The following is a 27,945-nucleotide window of genomic DNA, read 5'->3' as shown; positions in this document are numbered from 1 at the left end:
TTGGTTATGACTTGTGGGTTAGAACATTCAATTAAAGATGCCTGGCAGGCAACAAGAAATGTAGGTTTAAATCTGTGAGAGATCTGGGCTACAGGTAAATGATGGAAGACAGAACAGACAGTAACTAAGGCTATGGCAGCTGTATGCTGTCAATGGAGGACATAAGATATAATTCTGAATAACAACAACATTTAAAGTCCTGGAAAGGAGATCTGCTAACTTTTACTACCAAATATCAAAATTCACATATTACACTTTGGTATAAGTTCCCTATGTTTCAATGTTAAATTACCCTGAATGATGACTGAAAGACTATCTGTATCTTCATTTATATTTTTTAAAGCTTGAAGTTTCTTATACTCTTTCCAAATACAATCAAAATTATTCTTATTTCTTTCAAAAGATTAACTTATGCTATTTGAAAACAGAACGTCTTTTTGACCAACAAACTGAAAGATACAGAACAAAACTGCTGAGACAGAGAGCGGATGTGCAATTGAAGAGGAATGTGGTGTTATTTAAGAGTACAGCAAATATGTCATAGCCTTTTTTTAGTCATCCTGTCACTTTGAATCCCTCTGAAAGCCTGTCAGGAGGCGGCCATTTCTGACCCATGTGAATGCTATTGTAATGTTAACCTTACATTCCTCTTTTACAAGTTACAGCCTGATCCACACAAAGGACCAACACTATTTTATACCAATTATAAAATATTCTGCATTTTACATAACACGAGTGGCCCAGTGCACGGATTCATGCACATTGAAAGGAAATTAATTAGAAGAAATATTTTAATATCACTATTCGCCCTTTATTATAGAAGTGTCAGAAATGAAAAAAAAATAGTAAAACGTATATGAAAATAACATTTAGAGTAATAAATAAACAATAACATGATATAACAAAGACATGATATAAAAACGACTAAAACATGATAGAAAAACATTATATAAAACAACAAAAACATGACATAAAAACAATGACTGATAAATTGATTAAACTTAATCTCCCTGTACACCACATTAGGAGTAAAAACACTTTCAGAGTGCTTAACTAATTTCCATTGTGATAAAGTATTTACAACTTTAACATCACACATTCTTCAAACTTCAGAAAAAAACAATATATAACTGTCCAAAAGCAGAGTAGGAATATTCCTACTCCATCTAGAGTTTGTCCTTGTGATTTATCAATAGTCATTGCAAATGTGGGCATCACGGGAAACTGTCTTCGAATTAATTTAAATGGCAGGCCAGTGTCAGATGGGGACAAATCAACTCTTGGAATCAGAACAACCTCTCCTTCCGTAAATCCTGTTAATACTTCAGAGCTTTATATGTATTGTGCATGCACGAGTCAACATTTTTAAACTGGAGGCTGAGGGTGGGGCGGGATGGGGGAGACATGGAAGGTTGGCTGGCCGCAGTCATTCAGGTCACTTGGCTAGATAGATAGATAGATAGATAGATAGCACCATTGCGCATCATATGTACTGGCTAGTTGGACGAACATATTGTTGGTCACTTAGCTTTTTATATATACAGAAGATTACAACAATGCATATCATTAAATATGCTTTTCAGTTATGTCATCCATACTCCTATGATTGAATTTTTCCTTTAAATTTTTTAAAGCTTAAATGAAATAATAGATTTTGTTTAAAAAGCAGCAGTAGACGCCCTGGACAGTGTGGCTCAGTTGGTTGGGTGTCATCCCATGCACTGAAAGGTTGCCAGTTCAATTCCTGGTCACAGCACATGTACAGGTTTCAGGTTTAATCCCTAGGAAGGGGCATAGAGGAGGCAGCCATCCATGTTTTGCTCTCACATCAATGTTTCCTTCTCTCTCTGACTTGCTCTCAAAATACCAATTAAAAAATCTAAAAAAAAAAAAGGCAGCAGTAGCCAGAGATTAGACATCCATCTGCTTTGTTAATTTGTTTGAAATATCACTAACGTTGGTTGAAGTTGCTTAAATATTTTATACCATAAGAGTGGTATTCTTAATAGCATAAAATAATGACAAATCAATAAAGCTGATAATTTGGGACAGTTAGTGTGTTCTGCACATTAAGGATAAGCAGTATACTTCTAAGGATCTGCAAAACAAATGATGTATTCTAAAAGACAAGTGAAACTTTTTTGGACTTACCTTTATTTCTGCACCTTTTGACTTTTTCTGCCAATCCCACACAGTAAGCATATGCTCATTGGAATCATCAATAACACATAAGTGAACACCAGAATCCTAAAGAAAAGTCAATTATAGGCATTTAAATTTTTTCAGATAAGGCTGACTTTCTAGGAACAAGTACCATATTATTAAAACAGTCAACATTAAGATAATCCAAAATCCTTTAAATATATGATTCCTTGAAATATAATGAATATACTACTAAAACTGATTTTCTTCAGAAATATAATATTTAAAATATATATTTTATTGATTTTTTACAGAGAGGAAAAGAGAGGGCTAGAGAGCTAGAAACATCGACAAGAGAGAATCATATATGTGCCCGCAACCAAGGTACATGCCCTTGACCGGAATCGAACCTGGGACCTTTCAGTCTGCAGGCCGATACTCTATCCACTGAGCCAAAACGGTTTCGGCAATATAATATTCTTTTAAAAAATGTTTCCCAGTTTTAATTTTTTCCCTAAGTTGATTTCTTCTTGCCATCTAGCCACTTTTATTCAGTGATAGCGAATAATTCTTTTTGAGGATTGTCCCTTAGTCCCCCTTGCCTTCTTATATTTAAAATACAGTCCTTAGCCAGTTTGGCTCAATGGATAAAACGTCGTATTGCGAACTGAAGGGTCCCAGGTTCAATTCTGGTCAAGGGTACATGCCCGAGTTGCAGGCTCGATCCCCAGTAGGGGGCGTGCAAGAGGCAGCCTATCAAGATCAATGATTCTTTCTCATCATTGATGTTTCTCTTTCTCCCTCTCCCTTCCTCTCTGAAATCAATAAAAACTTATTAAAAAAAATAAATTATAGTCCCTCGAGGCATAAAATGTATATAATTTTTATAACTTTGTTCCTAAGTTTTTGTAGTCGATGAAATAAGTTAAAATTAATGGCTTGTTTTAAAGTTTGCCAATTTCAACTTTCCATGATATACATTAATATGAACAAACAAAATAAATACTATTATAAATTTTTATTGATTTTCCACAGAGAGGAAGGGAGAGGAGAGGGACAGAGAGCTAGGAACGTCAATGAGAGAGAAACTTCGACCAGATGCCTCCTGCACACCCCCTACTGGGGATGTGCCTGCAACCAATGTACAAAACCCTTGACCAGAATCGAACCTGGGACCTTTCAGTCCACAGACCAACGCTCTATCCACTGAGCCAAACCGGTTTCAGCAACAAACAAAATAAGTAAAAGCATAACTAAATTCCTTTATATTTATGTTTCCAATGTGATTTTCATTCACATAATTTAAGTCTCCCAGTTTAAGAAAAAAGAACTGTGGACGTTAAAAAAATTATTTTTTTGCCCAGCTGGGGTGGCTCAGGGATTGAGAGTTGACTTATGAACCAGAAGGTCATAGTTCAATTCCCAGTTAGGGTTCACTTCCAGGTTTTCAGCTCGGTCCTCACTAGGGGGTGTGCAGGAAGCAGCCAATTAGTGATTCCCTCTCATCATTGATGTTTTTCTCTCTCCCTCTTCCTCTCTGAAGACAATAAAAATAAGTTAAAAAAATTTTTTTTGCCCCTACTATTTGCAGCATATACTTTAAATGTCTATAGAACAAAGAAATATGTGAAAAAGAGGAGAGATACTGAGAAAGGTCAGAGATTACTCTTTTCTTTATCTTTCTTTTAACCTGTACCAGAATGATCATCTAAACCAGGAAGTTAGAGTAGGAGGCAATCCAAGATAGTCTTAATATTTTAACAATATCAGCAAGATGACAAAAGTTTCTGCTACAGAAATTTTTTTTTTGGGGGGGGGGAGGGGAGGGAAGGTAGCAAAAGTATTTCCTTTCTGTCCCGTCCTTTTATCTCCTTTTCTAAATGCCTTTCTTCCAATTCCTGACTCATTTGAACCTTGACACTCAGTGCTTTCAAGCTACCAAATTCCCATATCCACCCAAATTTATCTTCCTGTTCTAAAAATGTCCCTTCCGCCGAAACCAGTTTGGCTCAGTGGTAGAGCGTTGGTCTGCGGACTGAAAGGTACCGGGTTCGATTCCAGTCAGGGGCACGTACGTTGGTTGCGGGCACATCTCAGGTAGGGGGTGTGCAGGAGGCAGCTGGTCGATGTTTCTCTCTCATTGACATTTCTAGCTCTCTATCTCTCTCCCTTCCTCTCTGTAAGAAATCAATAAAATATATATATATTTTTTAAAAAATTTCCCTTCCTGCTGCTGTCGCACAAAACTCCCAGAATCCAGAATATAGTTGCTAATACCCAGGAACTGAAGAGATTATATGAATATATTAATATATTCTAAAGTATGAGTGGGACCCAATAACATCTGAGGGATATTTATATTTAAAACTAAAAATTATGGATCCTGCCCTTGTCAGTGTGGCTCAGCTGGTTGGAGCGTCATCCCGTACACGGAAAGTTTGCAGGTTCAATTCCTAGTCAGGGCACATATCTAGATTGTGGGTTTGATCCCCAGCTGAGTAGAGTATGAGAGGCAACCCATTGATGTTTCTCTCTCTCTGTAAAACAAAACAAAAATCATGGAGTCTAAAATGTAGCTCTCCTACATTTAAATTAATATGAATAATACATATAATTTAAGAGTGAAGAGACTGTTTAAATTAGTAACATCCTGTTTTAGTTCCCCTCAGAATAAACCTTCAAGGCTTAGGTAAGATTGTTATACACTAAATTTTAAACTCATGTAGTCATTAATTCAGAGCCATGATAATTCATGATTTTAGTGAATATAAAGAGTTCTGTCTTTTGCTCCAACATGACATTAAGAAAAGACAGTATTTGTGCATGATTGACCAAGTTTCAGGTCTGTGAATTTTCTAAATAAAATAGAGCTCCGTTATCCAAACTAATCAAAAGTACAACTCACTGCTTGTTTTATGTTTACTATGCCAACCATGTATTCCTTTAACAATTCCCGATACTACATGGGAATTTTATTTCAGGGCAGAAAAAAAATTAAGTATAATTAAGTGTAATATTCTGGATCCTAGCTAAACCAAAGTATTTTAGATTTAGGTTAAAATGCTGGCTATAGCTAATATCACATATTTTAATTCAGAGCTATCACTTTCTATGAATGCACAGACACAAAAATGAGCTTAACTTCTTTTGCTTCTTTGTACCTTTTGCTTACTCCTTTAAAAATTATTACTTACAGCTTTTGAAAAATCCAAGCATCCTACTCCACGCTCAAAAGTTCCAAGTCCAATAATCTGCAGTGTGGAGAGACTAACTGAATCCCACACTCGGACATGGGGTTGCAGAGGCTGCAAAAAAAGGGGGAAAAAACACAAGCTAGGACCAACTGGTATATAGGTGAATGCCAATGAATGCCACTACAACACAGAACTGTTACTGTTTTAAAAAAATAATAGAGATGGATAAATATCTAATAAAAAATAGCTACATTTAGACATGCCCTCAGAGAATCTTGAGCAGGTATTTTCTTCTCGTACCATGAAAATAAGGACATAACAGTGATAATAGTTGTAGCAGCAGATGATCTGAACATTGCTCAAGTGCCATATACTATTCTAAGTACATCACATATATTAAATAGTTTAATCTTCATAATTCTATGACCTATTTATTATTACAATCACAATTCACAAATGAGGAAACTGAGATAGAGATTTAAATAACTTGTCCAAAATTACACAGCTATTAAAAGGTGGAGTTAGGATTTGAACCCAGAAAAATTTGTTCTGGATACCCTGATTTTAGCATTACCTTTATTCTTAGGAAAAGAATACTTTTTAAAATCAGTGCTCAATAAACTGCTAAGCTAAAAGTTCTTAAAATGGAATCTGGAACTAGAAGGGGTCTTATAAGTTCTCAAATATAATCCCTCCAGATCCTTTTCATGAAAGAAACAAGCCAGATAATGCCATTAGTATAGTCATATACTTCTAATCAGTTGTTATTAATATTCACTGTTGATTTTTACAAATAAGGGATTTGTTATGTAAGCCTATTTAGTAAAATTGAATAGCAACTACAATTTTTCAAGTATTATCAGTGCTACTCATATATAAAATCAATTTAGGGAAATTACAATACCTATAGCAAACACTGATAACTTATTCTATTATATATAGTCCAGTTGCCATGGCAGTTGTTGAGCCTTAACCTATGAACACAGGAGGTCACAGTTTGATTCCTGGTCAGCCACATGCCTAGGATGTGGATTTGGTACCTGTTGGGGGGTGTGCAGGAGGCAGCCAATTAATGATTCTTGGTCATCATTTATGTTTTTCTCTCTCTCTCTTCCTCTCCCTTCCTCTCTGAAGTCAATAAAAATATATTAAGAAATATATATAAGTTAATAATCTTATCAGTATTCCCATTTTTAAAAGTAAGTAGTTTCCTTAAGGAGCACACTTGTTTCTTTGTGTTTATTTTTTTTAAATATGTTTTTATTGATTTGGGGGGGGGGGGAGAAAATGAATCAATGATTGGCTGCCTACTGAACACCCCACACTGGGGATCAAGCCTGTAACCTGGGCATATGCTCTGACCAGGAATCGAACCATTACCTCCTGCTTCATAGGTCGATGCTCAACCACTGAGCCACGCTGGTTGGGTGAGAAGACTTGGTTTTTAGAAAAAACTATTTAAGTAGTATAATTCTCTCTTGGTTTTTAGAATGTTTTTACATTCTAATATTTTTTTCCTTGCTTATACTAGAAATCATAGTTAAATTTTAGAAGAGTAAATTGAGATATAAAAGTTGTCATCAATCTCATTCTAATAGTAATGTCACTAGGCACAGAAGGCATAAAACTGAGATACTCACCCTTCCATCTTTATCCACTCCAGCTATCTGTCCAGTTGCAATCCTAATTTTGTCAGGATGTATAGCAAGGCTGAAAAGCAGTATTAACAACAATTTTAAAAACAGGAATCATACAAAACAGCAGAAATATGCTTAGTATCAACATTTTTCAAACAGTTTTTTTAATCATTAAAAAATCTCCCAATGACCTATTTCTTTTTCTTTAACAAATCAAATAAACATCAAGTATAAAAAGATTTCTTTTCTAAGTTTTTAGCTATACTTCTTTATTAAACTTGACAAATTAACAAAACAGTAAATCTGAAGAAAAAATTTATTCACTTAACCATTAAATTTATTAATGGCTTAATAAATTATATTTTTCTTTTCTTTTTCTCTTCTACTTACCCACCCTTCTTTCCCCTCTACTAATCACCATGCTGTTATGTTTCTGTGACTATGAGTTTTGTTTTGGTTTTTTTTGCTTAACTTTTTCACCTAAATTGTTTTCATATGTCCAAGTTCATTTCTAGTTCTGCACCTATATACATATACATATTTCACAGGGTTTTATTATAGTGAAGATGCATAATGCATTGTAATTTTAATCTACTAAAACATGAGCATTAAGGGTTTCAAAATGGTGGCTGAGTAGGTGGATCTTTCTTGCACCAAACTGGAAATAAAGCTAAACTGTGAAAATTCACCCTGAATTACCAACTTAAGACCAGTTGAGAGGAGGCTTTTAAACAAGGAAAAGCAGAAATCACCTTGAGAGAGAGGAAGGGAGAGAGAGAGAGAGAGAGAGAAACATTGATGTGAGAAACATCAATTGGTTGCCTTCTGTATGCACCCTAACTAGAGAGCAAACCCGCAACTTAGTACTTGTTCAATAGCTAGCATGATATGGACGGGAGTTAGCCTCATAGTCAGTCAGCCTGAAGGGAGATCCCACCCACAAATAGGACAATAACAATCAAGATCCAATTACAAAAGGAGAGCCAAAATAACCCACACAAATCAATACATGTGATCCATCATATACATAAAATGAAAGATAAGAATCATTGATCATATCAACTTATATTAAAAAAAAGCATTTGATAAAATCCAGGACCCCACCTCAATATAATAAAAGCTATCTATAAAAACTCTACAGCCAATATAATGCTCAATGGGCAAAAACTAAAAGCATTTCTCTCAAGATCAGAAACAAGACAGGATGCCCACTTTCACTTCTCTTATTCAACATAGTGCTGCAAGTCCTAGCCACAGCAATCAGATAAGAAGAAGAAATAAAAGGCATCCAAATTAGAAAAGAGGTACTAAATTTGTCATTATTTACAGGTGACATATTATACATAGAAAACCCTAAATAATCCGCCAAAAAACTACATCTAATAAGTGAAGTTGGCAAAGTAGCAGGATACAAAATTAATATTCAGAAATCAGTGGCTTTTTTTTTTATACACCAATAACAAACTCTCAGAAACTAAAAAACAATCCTATTTACAATTGCAACAACAAAAAAGAAGGTACCTAGGAATAAACTTTCCTAATGAGGTAAAAGACCTGTCAGTACTCGGAAAACTAAAGGACACTAAAGAAAGAAACAGAGGAAAATGCAACAAGTAGAAGCATATACCATATTCATGGATCGGAAGAATTAACATCATTAAAATGTTCATATTACTCAAAGCAATCTATATAGATTAAACGTAATTCTTATTAATATACCAATGTATATTAATTGTATTTCACAGATCTAGAACTAATATTCCAAACACTTATTTGGAACCATAAAAGCCCCAATTAGCCTCAGCAGTCTTGAGTAACAAGAACAAAGTTGGAGAGTCACAATACCAGATATCAAACTACACTACAAAGCCACCGTAATCTAAATTGCCCCGTACTGGAGCAAGAACAGGCATATAGATAAACTAAACTGAACAGAGAACCCACAAATCAACCCATGCTTTTATGGTTAATTAATATTTGACAAAGGAGGCAAGAGCATGCAGTGGAGTACAAACAGTCTCTTCAATAAATGAATTTGAGAAAATTGGACAGTTACATGCAAAAAAAGTGTAACTAGACCATCAACTTACACCAGACACAAGAAAAAATAAAAAATGGATAAAAGACATAAGTTGAGAAACCATAAAATTCTTGAAGAAAACACAGGCAATAAAATTTCAGACATCTCTCAGAGCATTATTTTTGCCGATATGCTTCTGAAAGAAATATAGGAAAAAAATAAATAAATGGAACTACATCAAACTAAAAAGCTTCTGTATAGGAAAATAAACCCTCAACAAATCGAAAAGGGAACCCACGATATGGGAGAAGATATTCACCAATGATTCATCTCATAAGGGGTTAATTTCAATATACATAAAAGAACCAATACAGATCAACACCAGGAAGACAAACAATACAATCAAAAGTGGGCAAAGGACCTGAATAGACACTTCTCTGAAGAGTACATATACATGGCCAATAGACATATGAAAAAATGCTCAAGATCACTAATCATTAGAGAAATGCAAATTAAAACTACAATGAAGTATCACCTAACACATGTCAGAATGGCTACTTATCAATAAATCAGCAAAGGACAGGAGCTGGAAGGGATGTGGAAAAAAGGGAACCCTAGTGGGAATGCAGATCGGTACAGCCACTGCGGGAAACAGTATGGAGTTTCCTAAAAAAACTAACAATGGATCTGCTTTTTAAAAATATATAGTTTTATTGAGTGTTAGAGAGGAAGGGCATGAATCTGGGTTGCAGGTTTGATCCCTGGCCCAGTCAGGGCTCGTTGGGGGGGCTACCAATTGATATTTCTCTCACACATTGCTGTTTATCTCTCTTGCCCCTTCTCTCCCTTCCTTCCACTCTTTCTAAAAGGCAATGCTCATAATATCCTTAAATTCTGAGGTGTCCACAAGAAATCATTTCCAATAAAACCAAGATTTTTAAAACCCAAAAAAACAAAAAATGAGAGCATGAAATTAAAAAACGAACAATGTTAAATGATACCAACCATTTCACACAGTCTGTATGACCCAGGTAGTGCCGTTGAGTTCTCTCCTCATAATTAAATAGTACTACTACTGATGCTATGAAATAAACTATTTCCCCGGTAGGAAGAAGGTAAACATTAGCTCGACAGTCCTTTCCTCGATAACCATATCTTAAAAGAAAGAGTCAAGGTTTTAAACAAGCATAGTATTCAAGGTGTTAAATTAACCATTTTTTCAAGGATACATAAAGGTATCAGAAAGGTGTAATGTAAAGAGGACTGGATTGGAATTTGAACTCAGGTTTGCCAGTGTACTTGAATCTTAATTTCCCCCATCTAACAGACAAATAAATATAGACTGAGTTCCTGATGTGTCAGGCACAGAGCTAAATATACAAACCAATGTGAGGCCTATGTCCCTGGAGCTTAGGCTCTGGCAAAAATGACAAAAACAAACACCAATTGTTAGAAATTGGTGGTGGGGGGGAATAATAGCATGGTGGAAGAATAAAAGGACCTAATCTAAATGGAGAGAAAAAAGAGGGACCAAAAGAAGGGCTATCTGAGAAAGTGAGATTCATGCTTGACCTAAACGATAAAGCAGAGATTGTCAGGCACAGTTTGGTAGGCAGAGTGAATGTTAAAGTTGTACAGAATTATAGGATTGGAAAAATTTCCCAAGCTAATTTCTGCCAAAAGGAGGGAATAATTCAAGAGGTGGGGAAAGATGATGTAGGAGAACAGAGACAGAAAGCAGAGTTCAAACTATTAGCTCCCTCCTGCTTCACTGTGAGTTTCTTAGATGGTTTGAGAGAAGAGAGAATTTCTAAGTGAAATTAGGAGAGCTCTGTTTCATAGTCATTTTTTTTAAAAAAAGTATGGCTAAGAACAGAAGTTAATTCTGGAATTAAAAGCAACCTTGTTAATTTGAGCTCTTAATTCATATTTCCTAGGTTACAAAATACTTAACTGGTGTTTTCTTATTTAATTCTCACAACAGGCCTGTGAGGTAGGGGTTATTAACCTCTTTTTCAAGTGAAGAAACTAAGTTTTACTGGGGGTTACATGACTTAAACACTAGTCTTCCAAATTCAGCCTAATGCCTTTGCTATCATATCACAAATACCTACTATAATGGTCTAAAATATTGCTTGCCCTATTCAAATACATTAATTTTGGTGAATTTTAAATTGTAATAGCAAAATATATAAAACATGTAAAAGGATCAGAGGTTGATACGCTTATTACATTTACTTTCTGATACAAAATCATTTGATAGAGGTTAGGTAAACCAATTTTCTTAAATGAAGCCAGAGAATTTGCTGTCACGGTAAAAAAGGATACACCCACTCCAGTTTGAGCTTCTCAGGAGGCAGTTCTGTTCTGATGTCATCATAGTTGTCAACATCAGAAGGAATAAACATTGTAATTGGCCGACCTCGCATAAACATTTTAATATAGTCTCCTTCTGTTGAAACACAAGACAAAAATTAAATCAGAGATTTTCTGAATGACCACAGGAAAGTGGATTATTAACGTAATACGATAAAAATAGCTACTTTAGAGTTCTAGTCTTCTTATACATCAGTTTTTGTGTATAAAAATCTAGACCAAAACATTGTAAGAAAAAAATATTTTTTTTTCCTTAAATGAGTACCATTTTCATAATTAAAATATTTATGTGTATAAGTTGACACATTTCAATAAGGCCAGGAAGGTTGAGGTAGAAAAATGCAAAAGAAAATAATTTTGTCATGGAAGTTTATTAAACAGTTGAAAAGAAGAAAAAGACTATCAAGGGTAGACAACGACCATGTCTACCACACCATTTGATCAACCTGCTGATGGTTTAATGACTTACACAATATACAGTCTCAGAACATTCCAAAAGGAGAGGCGTCAAATACCCTCTAAGTCAGGATGGGGAGAGAGACTCAGAGGAGACTGTGAGAAGAGCTGGAAGGGAAGAGATGACCGATGTCCCTCACTTCACAACTGGGCCTACAAGCAGCCCTGGGTCTAAGCAACTAAATTCTACTATAATACAACTAGAAACCCGATGCATAAAATTCATGCAAGGGGCTCGCCCTCACAGCCGCAGCCTTCACAGCCCTGGCTGCGTCCGGAGGTCATCCGGAAGGATGTCCAGTCTAATTAGCATATTATGCTGTTATTATTATAGGTAACATTTTAAAGACAATGCCAGAAAACAGTGTCTAATTAACAGCCTAGGTTCTAAAATATCTTTTGTTTCATAAACCAATGGCTGTTCATAAGATCTACAATAGTCTAAAACTAAAAATATCAAAAAGACAACTCCAGAATCAAACCAATCTTTATTATACACCTTTTACAAGTGGAACAATATTTCACTTAACTAAACAGATGAAATTATTACTTATGTCTTAAAAAAAAAAAAAAAAGATACCAAAAAGCCCCAGTATTCCCACCTACATTCAGAGAAGTTTAATACATGTTGATAGTGGGTGCAAAATTTTTACAAAAGACCTAAAGAGGAGGACAAAATAAGGGACTGAGCACAAAGCATAGGAAGTGTCTATCACTTGCCAACTTCCATGGACACAGTCTGAAAATGTGGTCATCAACCAGAGGCTGATACAACCTTAGGACCTCTAATAATGATCTACACTGCTAAGGAGTACATAATACTTCAATACTTTATATAATGCAAACTGAAGAAGGAAAGATACATTACTTTGCTGTAAGTCTACAAGTATTTCTTCAGAGTCAGATTTAAAAATTATGCTTGTTATGGGTGAGAAGTTCAAGTTATTTTTATTATTATTACTCACAGTGTGCTCAGCCTCTCAGATCTAAGAACAGGCTAACACCTCCCACGCCACAATTTTAACACCACATGATGTATGTCTTTATTACTTCTGAATCTGAGAGTGGGCTCTGCTTCCTGGTGATTTTTAGCAGAGCTGAACTTTGATAACTAAATGATTACCAGCTGCAACTATTTCTCTTCTGCAACCATCCTTATCTCTATTTCCTTGTCCTTCCACATCCCCCCCACCCCAGTTTGCTTTCTTATAAATGTGAATTTATTATATAATTTTCAATTGTTCTTAAATTCTTTTTAAAAATATATATATTTTGATTTTTTAGAGAGGAAGGGAGAGGGATAGAGTTAGAAACATCGATAAGAGAGAAACATCGATGAGCTGCCTCCTGCACACCTCCCACTGAGGATGTGCCTGCAACCAAGGTACATGCCTTTGATTGGAATCGAACCTGGGACCCTGAGACCCTCCAGTCCACAGGCCGATGCTCTCTTCACTGAGCCAAACTAGTTATGGTATGTTCTTAAATTCTTAAAGGCAGATATCCTGTCCTTTGGAATTTCTCTCAGAATCTTTGATCACATGTGTATATCATAAATGCTTTCTGAATAAAAAACAAAGCATTTAATAGATGCTTCTATCACCTCTTAGAGTAAATTGTATGTCCAGCAAAGGGAATAGGTTTAGGATAGTATAAAAGAAAAAAAACCAAAACGAATCAAAACAAAAACGCTCACCTTTGCTAACAGAATACCATACTGATATCTTTACCAACTTTCAAGCAGCACTAGCAACTAAGTAAAAGAACTACCTATCTAGAAATTCTGTGGAATAGCGTTAATAAAATATCATAAACACCATTAGTTCATTTCTCTAGACACATATAATGTTGGGACTAAAGAAATCTTAGAGCTCACCTAGGTCCAGTCCCACTTTTACTAAGTCTCAGAGAGCTCAAATGAATTTTTAGACTGTATTCCAAAATTTTGTGTATTATGTAGAACTTGGGAAACATACTGAATGAATGATGAACTGGGTTAAATAAACTAAACTTTATCTTACCCGTGTTCCTTTTACTTTTTAAAATGTGGCTACTAGAACATTTTATTTTTTTACTTTTATTTCTTATATATACTGTATGTTTCTACTGAACAGTATTGTTCACACAAATGGTAAGTGAAAGGGCTAAAGAGAATGAAATGAGGCAGAGAAAACTTACTGTGCTTAGCAGATATCTGGCAGAGAGCTTGCAACCTTGAGCATCTCCTAGCCCAGATAACCACTAGCCATCTGACGCTGGAAGGAACCAAGGACGGACCAGACTCTTATGTCAGCAGAGCAGCTTACAGCCAGCAAAAGTTAATAAAAACCCCTCTCCCTGCTCTCTTGTCTGATGCCTTTCTTGGTCTCAGCCCACCTACACCGAGGTACCTGGAATAAAATCTCTTTTGATATATTATGGCCTCATGTCATAAGTGTGTGATGTCAGTCCACTCCGAATCTTTCAGTAAGGTCCTCGGGCTAGTTCAAAGAAGTCCAATTACCTGACAATAGAGCTTACTTATATTTCAAATAATATTAGCTTGAGCTCTGAATCCCAACAGTAGGAAATAGAAGAGGAAGGTGATATGTCTGCTTTATTATCTTTGAGAAGAATGAATGTTAGTTAAAGTTTTGAAATGCTTGATGCTACACTTCCTTTCTATGTTCTTCTCACACATCTTTTCTTCTCCCCTCTCCCCCCCCCCCCCCCAGCACTTTCTCTTCAGCCTCCTCAGGTTTTGTTAACCTTCTACCTTAGCATTTCCCCTAGGCTGTCCTGTTTCTCAAAGTGCTCCAATTCCCTAATCTAAATCCTATGGGATAGTTACCTCGGTTGTTCTGAGAAAAGAAGTTTTGCTAAAATGATTCCTAATGATGTACATACTGATTATTAAAGTTGTTTACACATTTAAAAGACTTTAATCAAAATTTGTTAATCTTTCACAGATTGTAAAATAAGTGAAAGGAAAACTTCAGGCAGAGTGGAAAAAGAAGTTATTACTGGATAGCTCTGCTCCATGATCAGTTCCTCCAGTTATTTTTTCAGATCTTGCCCTATTTCTGGACTTACAAATTTAACAAACAACCAGCCTTCTGAACTTTGGGATGCTTACAATTTAAAGCATCATTCTCTCCCAAATTTTCACTTTCAGAATCCATTAAAATGTTTTTTAAACAATCTTAAGAACTAAAGAGTCCATCAAAACTAGAATTTGCATTTTATCTTAAACTAAAATATAGTTGTAGAAATGACGCTATCTATAATCAATAAAGAGAAAATTAAAGATTCTTTAGTTTGAGCTTTGTCTCTGATATTAACAGTTATAGTTCCCAAAATCAGAGAGCTAAACAGCAGAGTTATAAATAAGACTAGAGGCCCAGTGCACAAAATTCGTACATGGGTAGGCTCCCTAGTGGCCGCTGGCTGCAGGCCAGGGCCTCCTTGTCTCCCCTACCTCTCCCTGACTGCCACCCCAACTGGCCAGGGCTGGGCTGGGCAGGGGGAGGAGCTGCGGGCAGTTGACCAGCTGACCCTGCCCCCTGGTCAAACTCCCAGTTTTGGAGACAATTTGCATATTAGGCTTTTATTATATAGAACTAGAGGCCCGGTGCACGAAATTTGTACACAGGATGGGGGGGGTGTCCCTCAGTCTAGCCTGCACCTTTCCAATCTGGGATCCCTCGAGGGATGTTCAACTGCCCATTGAACAACTGCCCAGTGGTATCGGGTCTAAACAGGCAGTCGGATATCCCTCTCACAATCCAGGACTGCTGGCTCCTAACTGCTCACATGCCTGCCTTCCTGATTGCCCCTAAACGCTTCTCCCTGCCAGCCTGATCACCCCCTAACCACTCCCATGCCAGCCTGATTGATGTCTAACTGCTCCCCTGCCAGTCTGTTTGCCCCCAACTTCACTCCTCTGCCGGCCTGGTCACCCCTAACTTCCCACCCCTGCAGGGGTTGATCACCTCCAACTGCCCTCCCTTGCAGGCCTGATCCCTCCCAACTGCCCTTCCCTGCTGGCTATCTTGTGTCCACATGGAGGCAGGATCTTTAACCACATGGGGGCAGCCAACTTGTGTACTGGAGTGATGGTCAATCTGCATATTACTCTTTTATTAGATAGGATAGAGGCCTGGTGCATGGGCGGGGACCGGCTGGTTTGCCCTGAAGGGTGTCCAGGATCAGGGTGGGGGTTCCCTTGCAGCATGGGGCAGCCTGGATGAGGGGCCTGTTGTGATTTGCAGGCCAGCCTCCCCCCTGGCAACCCAAGGGAAGGCCCTGGTATCTGGAATTTATTTACCTTCTACAATTGAAACTTTGTAGCCTGAAGTGAAGCCAAGCCCCCTGCTCACTCCATGGCTGCCGCCATTTCTGTTTGGGACTTATGTATCTTATATAATTGAAACTTTGTATCATTGCGTGGAGGCCTGGGCTGTCCAGGGTGTGTGGAAAGCTTAGCTTCCTCTATTGCTGGGGAAGCCCAAGCCTCTCAACTGCTCTCTGTGGCTATAGCCATCTTGGTTGGGGTTTATTTGCATACTCACTCTGATTGGCTGATGGGCTTGTGGAGTTAAGTGATGGTTATTTTCCATATTACTCTTTTATTAGGTAGGATGTTAGAAATATTGATTACAATTTTACAGTAGCTGTGACAAAGACCATTTTAGGCAGGCTAAATACTTTCTTAAAAAGAATATATTGTTCAAGCATAAAATTTCAAATCCATTAATGACCCAGCTATATTGTAGTAATGATTTAACATTTTAAAATTCCAATGAAACAATGTAATCTGTAAGTATATTTGGACTCTAGGAATCTGATTTGTCCTATCATAAAGTCTAAATTTCAGCTCTTTCCAAGGTCTAACTGTAAAAGTTGGTCACAAAATAAACAAATTTTAAAAGGGATAGGTGAATTAAGAGGAATATAACCAAATCTTATTAATCCTTTTTAAAGATTTCAAAAATTCCTATTTGTGGTGATTGCCAAATGTTAGTTATTTTTGACCAAGTACTAAAATACTACCTTAATTTTCTTTGTTCTATAGGCAGAGTTCTACTGGCTGGTAAGTTTTACTGAATTCTTAATTACGGGGAGAGAGGTGGTGATGAGTGTGCATAATGAAGATATAAAAGATGTGAACCCAGCCCCTTAGGAGCTGACAACACAGGCATAAACAAGTCTTAAACATCTAATCAACTCTCTTACTAATTACTGTAATAAGTCAACTTGCAGTTAACAACTTTCTTAAATCTAAACCTCCTTTAATCAGATTTCTCTTTGGTGTTTTGTTTACAACTGTGATTATCATAAAAATTACTTGAAAATACCAGATATGGAAGCTTGCTTAAGCATTTTAGATTATCTTTACTGCCTGGAAAAGTCTTTCTTTGGGGAAAGATAGAAAAGAAGTCCATTCCAACAATATAAACACATAAAACTCCAAACAGTGGCTGAAAACTTCTCTAAACTAGGCAAAATATGGTTGTATTTTAAAAATTCTCTCAGATCACTCACTTAAATGCTCAAAGAATGTTATTTTAAGCACTAAAGGGAAAAAATGTTCATTACATCTGCATATAGCAAGTTGTATTAAGTTTTTTAAAAGGAATTTAAAAAAATAAACTTTAGATGTCAAAACATTTTTTTGTTAAAAACTATTGTTCAGTCTTATTAACATTCTCTTTGTCTCATAATAACAAGTTACACGGACATGACAGGGGAGAAGCTTTCCACCATGGTGGTGTTTCTGCTACAAGAAAGGTTACTGTTTTCCTCCTTGAGGTTGGAGTCAGTTTACCAGTGCTCAGCATTCTGCACAGTCAGCCCTATGCGTCCTGCACACCCTTTGCACTTGTTACAGAAAACAAGGGCTTGCTGGACCACTGCTGTGGTGAGAACGCCCTGAGAGCTTCCTGGCAATGGCATCGGCGGCTCATAAATAAACAAATCCATCACTTATGCACATGGTGTTTCTCGTTTTTCAAAAAGTCCATTGAAAAAGTGGTTTTAAAAACAGAAAGATGTGTCCTTGAGTTTTTTGTTTCCTCTCACAGAAAGATTCCCTGGGATTTTCAAGAGGCAATTATTATGATATTCTTTTTTTTAACCTTTAAAAAAAATTTTAAGTTCATTATTGTTTAAAGTATTATGTATGTCTCCTTCCCCACCCCCTTTGATTTGTCCTAGATGTCAAATGTTTATCCCTTCTAGTTCTTTCTCAATTCAGTATAGTAGAAAGAAAATCAGAGCTCACAAGGAAATAATAAAAACCTGTATACGAAATTCTAATGAAATAGGATTAAGAAGAGGCTTCAACTTCACCTTAAATGCTTTATTTCTAAACAAATAAAACAAAACACAAAAAACCAACAACAAACAAATCCCTATAGTCGTAGTCAAACAAAGCAAAATATAAAGATCTATAATAGAAGCAAAACATAATAGATCTGGGTGGTCACTATACTGGAGCTAGCTATATATTATTGGCATACATTTTCAGAAAGATTAAAATATTTCACAATCTTTGAAACATTTAAAAAGCATTATTAAAAGAAATACTCAATAGTTTTGGTGAAACAGTTCCAAAGGAACCAATTGTAAGTACAGTTCAGGAATGTGCCACATGATTTATTTTACTTTGCCTTTTCTCCCAATCTTGGTATATGTCACTGATCAACTGTACCTCTTTTATACTAAGCCTTATCACAAGTTTCAAAATTATTTTCAAAGTGCTTCAGGAAAATAGTAACTGTTACAGTGAGCAACACATCATAAAGTCTATTTGTCATTTCTGGACAAAATAGATTTTTAACTATGTTATCTTAGTTATTGACATGCTTTAAGAATGAAGATTTTCTGGTTAATTACATTTCCTAGTTTAGATTTTTTTTTTTAAACATATGCTTATAGTTGTGAAAATATGGTGTGGGTGAAAAGTTTTCAACCAGAATAAAATAAATATGCATAAAACTAGGATGTTCTCTTATGAAAAGTCATTATTTCCCATGTCCAAAGGGAGCAGTTGGGGCTTTTTTTCTCAGTTAAAAATAAGGAAAAAAGATTTTAAGAACGTATATTATTAAAAGTTGGGATAGTTTATATAAAAAAATTGGAAAGCCTTTAAACATTTTAATCTAGAAGACTGTTACCAACAACATCAAGAAAGCAGACCTTTGCTTTTACAGGGCTTTTAAAAAATCTCTAATGGAGAAAACATATTCTTTTTTATCTCTTTTAAAATATAGAGAATACTTGGACAAGCCCAGACGTAGGGATCTAAGTAATGTTTATTTAGCCCATTTTAAGAGGCACAACATCTAAGTTTTAGAAGTGTTGTTTTTTTTTAATGCAATATTTGGTTTCATGTCTTTCCTGCTATTCAATAAACTAAAACAGACTTAAAGCAAGCACCCTTTTCCCTTAATTCTGAGATTACAAAATTTGGGGTACCATCTCAGTTCAGTTAAGGGCTTTTTGACTTTTTGATTCTTTATTTCTTTCAAACTGTATACCCTCATAGCAGGTAAGAATATACTCCCTCACAATAGGTAACAATATATAGACAGTGTCAGTAGGACTATTAGCCTATATACTTTATAGATAAGTTTTAGTTATTCTTTCAGATACAATGCTCAGTTTACAGAAGTATGATCAGGTTTTTGGACAGAATGCTTGGAGCCAACAGGTCAGAAAACAACACAAGGCAAGCACCTGTATTCAAATTCTTTAAAACAAGTTAGTAAGGACTGGGGGGTGGGGGAGTGTGGAGGTTGTTCTACATTGTCTATTTGCTGCAAGAAAGAACTTTCAAAAGTTATTAGAGACTCTTAGAGCTGTCTAGTATAGAAGGAACTGGGTCCAAAGTCTCAGTTACAAGAAAAAAATTATCAGATGAACAGTGTTTCATGTTTTAAAATAATTTATTTTGGCAAATGGAATTTTGAGCTTCTCCTCAATACACTCATACTTTTAATCATTATACGATTCTGATTCTTTAAACTTCGGTGGCACAGGTCACTTGACCACTAACTAGGTCTCATGCTTACATTCTTTCCTCTATACCATTTTGCTTCCCTTTCCTAAATGAGGTGCCTAATGAAACTTATGTTCCTAATCAATCAGTATTTTGTAAATGTAATGAGTAACAAATACAAAATTGTATGCACACTACACTCAATGATCTCCTTGCTGATTCCTAACACAGCAAGAAATATCTTGCCGTAGGGCTCATGTACTTCCAGATTTCTCTGCTCATGCAGAATATACGTTTCCCAAAGTTCAGACATTCTAACTGCTGAATCCTGGAGTGCCTAGGATAGGTCTTGGCAAAATAAGCACTTGTTAAGTATTTGTTAAATGAGTGTTTAAAATGTGTATCCGACTTCATTTAGCATAATACATGTGAAATAAATCAGTCAGGAAAAGACAAGTATCACATGATTACATTCATATGTGGAATCTAAGTAACAAAATAAACGGATAAATGGAGTGGATCAAGAGACATGGAAGCAAAACCTGAGGGAAGGTGGGAGAGGATGGTTGGATGGGAAGTAATCAACCAAAAAGGTGTCTGATAAAGAATAAAGAAACACATCAGAACTGGAATAGCTTTTAAAATTACAAGATTACTGCCAAAACCGGTTTGGCTCAGTGGTAGAGCATCGGTCTGCCGACTGAAAGGTCCCGGGTTCGATTCCGGTCAGGGGCATGTAGGTTGGTTGCGGGCACATCCCCGGTAGGGGGTGTGCAAGAGGCAGCTGGTCGATGTTTCTCTCTCATTGACGTTTCTAGCTCTCTATCTCTCTCCCTTCCTCTCTGTAAAAAATCAATAAAATATATTTTTAAAATTACAAGATTACTTAAGAGTTTTCTTTTTCCAATATTATAAATGATTTTATATTTTTAGATTATTTGTACTGCATGGCTACAACAAATTACCGAAGGCATTTAGACAGTTATGTACTTTTCATTTGAAGCCATATTTAGACAAGTAGCTTAGTAGCTAATAAATTGTCAATTATGTCTCAATTTTCTAAAATATAATAACTATTCTTCCTGTTAAATATACCTGTAACTAGGATATCACTGCATGATTTGACTATTAAGAATGAATCTCATCTTATTAGAGCAGTAAAACTATAAGAGGAAGCGTGTGATTTGGTGGTTGATGAGTTCCCTTTTCCTCAATTAAGCAGATTTCTCTCCAGTAGGAATTTGAGTTATTCAGGTTCTTAACATGATCAGACAATTAATTATGTGCTAAGACATTATACGGGGAAAATGATTAAAGATTATTCAAGCCTGAAAAAAAAAAAAAAGCAGCAATAGCAGTAACTTGAAGGCATTCAGGTTTTGCCTTAAAATGAGGACATGTGAAACTTATTTTCCATATTTGAAAACGTAATAGACTTGATAACCATTATAAGGATGAGCTTATAGGCTGCATTCATTTTCCTTATTACAAAATTTGTCAGATTATTATCTATTTTCCCCAATAAATAATTTTATAAAAGTTAGCTCAAAGGCTTTTTAATCAGTAATTTACCAAATGAATAGTATTGTACTAGAAACCTAACTGCTACATCTAACAATAAATAGTCCTACAGGAAAATTTCTTCCGTTTAACTTGACATGATAAGTCTTTATTTCTCTTGTGATGGGAGCAGAATGTGCCAGAAATAGAATGAAAGTGTATATGCTTCTGGGGTTTGAGTGTAGATAAAGATCTAAGTTAGTAAGAATCTCTTTTCAGTGGTTTAACCTGTCCTTCCACACACACCTCACTTCAGAGATTGCCCTGCATACATCCCATTCCATCTCCCAGTGCTTTCATGCTCGGTTTCCTTCCTTGGCCTAAGTGCTGATTAGAACATGCAGCTTACATACAGCTCTTCTCCTACTGCTGTGGCTGAAGGACTCAGGCCTTCGCAGTAAAATTTTCTCTGCTATCACTCACCTAGATGTATCAAATGTAAATAGGCTTAAATGTCGTTAGCAAAACGTAAATAAAAACATGTCTTTTATTTTTAAAGTACTTTAATATATAGAGGATGAGCAAAAGGTTTACAATTGTGAGTACACAAAATAGTTTATAAAGCTACTGTGATAATCATAACCTGTATGTCTAGTCCATATGAACTATAAACCTACTTTTGCCCACAACTGTATAATATTTCATCCTTCAGCAGCCATATGACGTAAGCTTTATAGTTATTATTCTCAGATTAGAAAATTCTAAGAGACATTATCATTTTGCCTAGGTCACAAGGCTATTATCTAGAAAAACCAGGACTAAACACCAAACACAGAGATTTTCCATTTACTGCTCTTCCCACTACATATCTCTGCTTCTATTTTTTAAAAATGTTTTTAAAAAACGTCGTGTCTTTGTAAATAAAATCTCATTATTTCCTTCAACTATTTCAACCATTGCTTGTCTATACTTAATTATAAAAGAGGAAAAAAGTAAGACCTTACTAAAAATGAAGAGTGCCAGCTAAAATCAACTTCATTTAAATTATCTAAGAAAAAGAAATAATCCAAAGAAGATTACAAATATTTCTCCTGTTATTGAAACTAAAGATGGTAAAAATTCATAGAAATCAAATTAAATCTCAACAAAAGCGTTAACCATAATGTATCTAATTAATGTAACAGCCAGAAAATAAACATAATGTATTTAATTAATGTAACAGCCAGAAAATAAAAATAACTATGACACACAGAAATGAAGTGTAAAAAGCATGCACAAAAAGGACATGCTTTCAATTAGAGAGCATGCTCCCATTAAATCTGCAGGCAATCTAAGGAGAATATAAAACTGATGTATAAAACTTACCTACTTTGCAGTTAAATTAAATACACATTTACAGAAAGTCTCTCCTTTTTTTATTAGAACATGCCAACAATAGCAAGTAGCCAGAAATTACAATATAAAAACATTTAAGAAAAAATGGATTTGCTAGATTCATATTTTCAGTCTGAGCTTCAAAAAATAAGTCAGCCTGCTGACTGGAGGGTTCTGGGTTAGATTCTGGTCAAGGGTACATGCCTGGGTTGCAGGCTTGATTCCCAGTAGGGGTGATGCAGGAGACAGCTGATCGATGATTCTCTCTCATAATTGATGTTTCTATCTCTATTTTCCTCTCCCTTCTTCTATGAAAGCAATAAAAATATATTTAAGTAAATAAATGATTATTTGCAATGAAGTTAGCAAGACAGGAAAATGAGTTAATTAAAATGTATCCATCTTTTAAATGGCTTTTCTAAGTATAACTTTTGTTTTTAAAAAGAGAGAAATTCCCTTTAGTATTTTATACCTCTTTGTAATGATGTATTTATTTCTACTGTTGACCTTGAATCTTCAGAGCTCACAGAAATAAGATATTTAGAAAAGAAGTTGAATTCATTCGTTCAAATTACCATACTTCCTTTATGGTAATTTGAGGAAAGTCAAGTAGTATAAATAATGAAAAGCCAAATTCAGAGATACAGGAAGAGCCCTGACCGGTTTGGCTCAGTGGATAGAGCATCGGCCTGTGGACTGAAAGGTCCCGGGTTCGATTCTAGCCAAGGGCATGTACCTTGGTTGCGGGCACATCCCCGGTAGGGGGTGTGCAGGAGGCAGGTGATCGATGTTTCTCTCTTATCAATGTCTCTAACTCTCTATCCCTTACCCTTCATATCTGTAAAAAAAAAATCAATAAAATATTTTTTTAAAAAGAAATATAGGAAGAAATTAACTTAGAAGGTGATCAACTGCATAGCTTATGTTTACCTTGGCTGTTTTTTTCATGGGTTGACATTTTTGCTGGTTGAGACAAAAATTACATCTATACTAATAAAAGGGGAATATGTTAATTCAACTGAACATCTTCCAGATGACCTCTCGGACGTCCTTCCTGACAAAGTCATGTTGGCAGGGCCATGGCAGAGGAAGTTAGGAGGAGGTTAGAGGCGATCAGGCAGGCAGGGGAGAGCAGTTAGGGGGATCAGGCTGGTAGATAGGTGAGCGGTTAGGAGCCAAAGGTCCTGAGAGCTCCCAGATTGGAGAGAGAACAGGCCGAGCTAAGGGGACCCCCTTTCCGTGCACAAATTTCATGCACTGGGCCTCTAGTCTTATAATAATTGGGCATTTTCTTAAATGACTATAATAATGCACTTCTCTTTAATTACTATGAGCTAATAAAGTACACTGCATGAAAATAGACAATATACTGATCAAATAGCAAAAATTTAACTGATATAGAAAAGCAAAGTAAATATTTTAAAAAAGAATTTTTACCTTGGTTGATGATGACATCTTTATGCCTACAAAAGAAATTCAAAGGCATTTGTTTTATAATTTTATTTGGCACACCATTATTACGAACCACCTGAAGAAATTGTAAAAGTTTCAATGCCTAGGACATACCCAAAGTAAATCTCTAGAAATTAAATTCAGATATTTCACTGGTTTCAACTACTAACCTGTTATTTTATAAAATAATGAATATTTCATAAGATTAACTAAAGAGTGAAAGCATAGAAACAATTTATAAAAAACACTCCAATCTTACGGGATCTCTGAGGTTTACTATTTGATTTGTGGTGCATTAATAGGAAGATGTGGTCTTTTTAAGAGCATTTAAAATTAAAAGATATTCTTAGAAAAAAATTATAATATAGGTTTTTATTTTATTTTTAATTAAATTTATTGAGGTGACATTGGTTAATAAAATTATATAGGTTGCAGGTGAACAATTCTATAATATGTCATCTGTATATTGCCTAGTGTATTCAACAACCCAAGTCAAGTCTCCTTCTATCACCAGTTATCCTCCTTATCCCCTTTCTCTCTTCTACCTCCTCCTACTCACTCCTCTTTCCTTCTGGTAATCACCATGCTGATGTCTGTGTCTATAGTATAGGTTTCAAAAACATAATTCAAACAGGGCACTTAATTGTAGATGCAAACATGATAGACACATATTTACTAATTTTCAGATATAACTGAGAGTTATATCTGAGAAAGTTTAATACTTATATTTGAGAAAGTTTATATTTGAGAAAGTTTAATACTTACTTGTCTGTATTTTTTATAACTTTCGATATTATTTTTGATGTTGAAACTGCCTTCAATAATTTATTACGACTATCATCTGAATTTTCCCAGGAATTATGTGACTTTTCAGCTGTTGATGGTCTTTTTATGCTGGAAAAAACATATTAATTTCTTAGAGAAAAATTCTACAAATAGCAATGACATATAATTGACAGTTTATATAGAATATAAAAGCAGCAATTAACATTTCCTTAGAGCTAATTCAGAAAAGAGAAGGAAGCATTAGTTGAAAGGTTCTGCCTGGATGAGTGAAGGAGTTATGCAAAGCAATTACCAAGTCTATTTTATTGTTTTCACTATTCAGAAGACTCATTAAAATAGGTTTTACTTGATTTTAAAAAATCTGTACTTTTTTGTTATTAATAGGAAAAATCTATTTGCTTAAATCTCCAAGTAGCACTATTTCTCATAACTTGGTAGAACTGTGTGAATTTGTGAAAAAACCTATAATGTTGCATATGTTGTTATAAAACTGCTATTTCATTATATATGGTAGACATGATACTTTCTAAATAAATTGTGGGACTAAAACTAAAACTTTTGTTTATATCTTTTAGAGACAATTTTAACCCATGACCAGAAATAAACACAATTTAACCTAAGAATGTTGAACTATCAACATTGATTCATTTATTTATAATTGAAAATGTTCTGACTTCTATATAAATTTTTGGCTGCATTGCTAACCATCCTATAACTCATCCAGTCTTCAAGACTTCTCACAATAGTATACCAAAGAGCAATTGAGAATGGCAAGCACATTTCCAAGAGACCTTAATAAGCTGAAAAGAAGGCCTGGGACAAAGAAGACATCAAATCAAATCAGAACCTTTAAGAGACTGATTATAAAAATAAGTTACCTTTAACCATATATACTTCAAAAGTGTGCAACATTAATAAGCTATATCTGAGAAAAACACCACATGAGACCAAGCAGAAAAATTTGCATAAGACACACAGACCAAGCATTTTTAAAAATGTTAAACATGCATTGATAAAGTGAAGGATTTTTTGTTTTCCCAAATTTCCCACTAGTGACTTGAGGCAAAATATTAAACTGATCAAGTAAAAATATATTATAAACCTTTTAGAAATGCTTATTTATTTTACTAGAATCCTAGCCAGTTCTGAGAATGGTTTAATATTCTCCTAAGATTTCCAAGTATAAGTATGTTGATAAAAAGAGTGGGTAAACGTAGGTTTACAGTTATAAATATGAGAAACAGACTTTACTCTTGTATTATTATTAATTTTGCATTATTTTCCACAAGAACACCTGCAAATCTACTTTTGACCACCCCGTATAACTATACCTAATCATATAGCTAAAATCAGCATTTCTAAAGCAAACATATTTCATTAAGTTGGTCTAAATATTTGATTATAAGGCAGCTGTAGCACTGAACTCCCAGCATGCAGGTTTAGATCCCCAATTTAGGCTTACACACATTGTTAGAATGTCTCTCCCTTCTCCCCTCTCATACCTTTAAAGTATTAATTATTACAGACACAGAGAGAAGCCCTCAAGCAAGCCTTTAGCATAGAAAAGACCAAGTGAAGTGGATTCATTTCCCTTCTCAAGCAAGAACTTCTCCTAAAACCCAAGCTAAAATTGAGAGGCAGTAACAACAAAGAGCCATTTGTTGAGAGGGGCCCTTGAAAGCTAAAGCTTGTAATGATGCCAAAATATGAAGAGGATAATTACATATGGCAATTTTCTATCCATGGCTATAAATTTATGCATAGTTATATAAATTTAAAATATCCTGTAATTTTATTAGAAAAATATTGTCTTGGTTTTAGAGGTTATTTCTGCTTTCCATTCATCAAAACTGTTCAGAGCTTAGTTTCTGTCCCAGTTTTAAATGAGAAATTTTGATCTTAAATTCTTCATTATCCAATGTCTAAAGTATAGATTATAGCCACAAAGAAGGGAAAGTAAAAGCCACTAGGCTTTCTCTTGGAATCCATGGATAGCCAACTATTTCCCACGTCATAGAATTTAGGTATCATTACAACCATTCCCTAGCTCTGAACTCAGGGACAGTTAAAACCTTTTGGTGGGAGCAGAATTCTTGCTTTCTGGAGTTTGTCTGTGTATTTGGAGAGGCTGTGAAGAGGGCTGGGGAGAAGGTGATGCTCGAATTTGTGGACTTTGATCATTAGAATGAGATTCCTCTTTTTTTTCTCTCTGTCCTTGTGGTTTTTCTTTCTTTTTTTCTGTACCACTGTAAAATAAAGTATAAATGGAACAACACAAATTTAAACAAAAAAAAAAAAAATTAAATGGTGGGAAAAGTGATTATTATATAATTCAATCCTAAAACACACACGAATACAATTTACATGGCTTTCATTGGAATGAAGATGTTTCTTTGAAAATTCTGGAATCTACTATAAAATCTTCCGTGAAGAATTTAAGAATAGTAAGGTAATATATCTTTTCCCCCTTAGACCCACAATGACCTAAGGCCTTTGCCATATTGGCAGATTTGGAAGGACAATAGATCTCATTTCAGCTTACCCAAATGAGAGCATTAGCGACACTTTCCATTACTTTTGTAACACATACTGACACCCAAAGCATGCTGACCGTGTTTAGTCAATTATTCTCTAATTCCCATTTCTTCTGTGTACTTCTGTTCCTGCCAGGTGAGTATTAAATTTACCATGAGTTTACTGTGCTTCCCCCCCCCACCCCCGAATCTGTTTACACCAGCTGTACTTATTTTAATTGTAATTAAATACAAAGAAAAGTGATAAAATATACAAAGAAAAGAGAATTGTAATCTTTATGAACACTAAGTTAAATGCCCCAGAAAGACTCCATATAAATGAGTTACTAAAAAAATTGTTACATTTTATGTAGGTGAGCCAACTATAAAAGTTTGAGGGGGGAAAAATCATAAAGATAAGGGTTCTAATTCATATTGTTTTGCAAGAGTTTTACAATTTCTCATTCTGTTTTAAAAACTACAACTAGAAATTATAAAAAAATAATTTGTGGGT

At 35.2% G+C, this 27,945-nt stretch overlaps 1 protein-coding gene across 9 annotated transcripts in view; it reads right to left on the bottom strand.

Moving 5' to 3' along the window:
- Positions 1–27,945, bottom strand: part of EML4 (EMAP like 4) — a 125,623-nt gene that overhangs the window by 32,652 nt on the left and 65,026 nt on the right. For 3 of the 9 annotated variants that reach the window (XM_036435134.2, XM_036435139.2, XM_036435132.2), the window contains exons 4-12: positions 26,991–27,164; positions 24,898–25,026; positions 24,118–24,143; positions 23,611–23,643; positions 11,322–11,445; positions 9,999–10,148; positions 6,977–7,046; positions 5,337–5,447; positions 2,152–2,247 (exon numbers count right to left, since the gene is read on the bottom strand). In XM_036435134.2, coding sequence (XP_036291027.1) covers positions 2,152–2,247; positions 5,337–5,447; positions 6,977–7,046; positions 9,999–10,148; positions 11,322–11,445; positions 23,611–23,643; positions 24,118–24,143; positions 24,898–25,026; positions 26,991–27,164 — 913 coding nt within the window. The remainder of the gene's footprint in view (positions 1–2,151; positions 2,248–5,336; positions 5,448–6,976; positions 7,047–9,998; positions 10,149–11,321; positions 11,446–23,610; positions 23,644–24,117; positions 24,144–24,897; positions 25,027–26,990; positions 27,165–27,945) is intronic. The other 6 variants (XM_036435135.2, XM_036435133.2, XM_036435137.2 and 3 more) reach the window with 4 other exon arrangements.

Source organism: Pipistrellus kuhlii, unplaced genomic scaffold, assembly GCF_014108245.1.
Source record: "Pipistrellus kuhlii isolate mPipKuh1 unplaced genomic scaffold, mPipKuh1.p scaffold_m20_p_13, whole genome shotgun sequence".
Classification (NCBI taxonomy): Eukaryota; Metazoa; Chordata; class Mammalia; order Chiroptera; family Vespertilionidae; genus Pipistrellus; species Pipistrellus kuhlii.
This window is presented reverse-complemented; position numbering and strand designations above follow the sequence as displayed.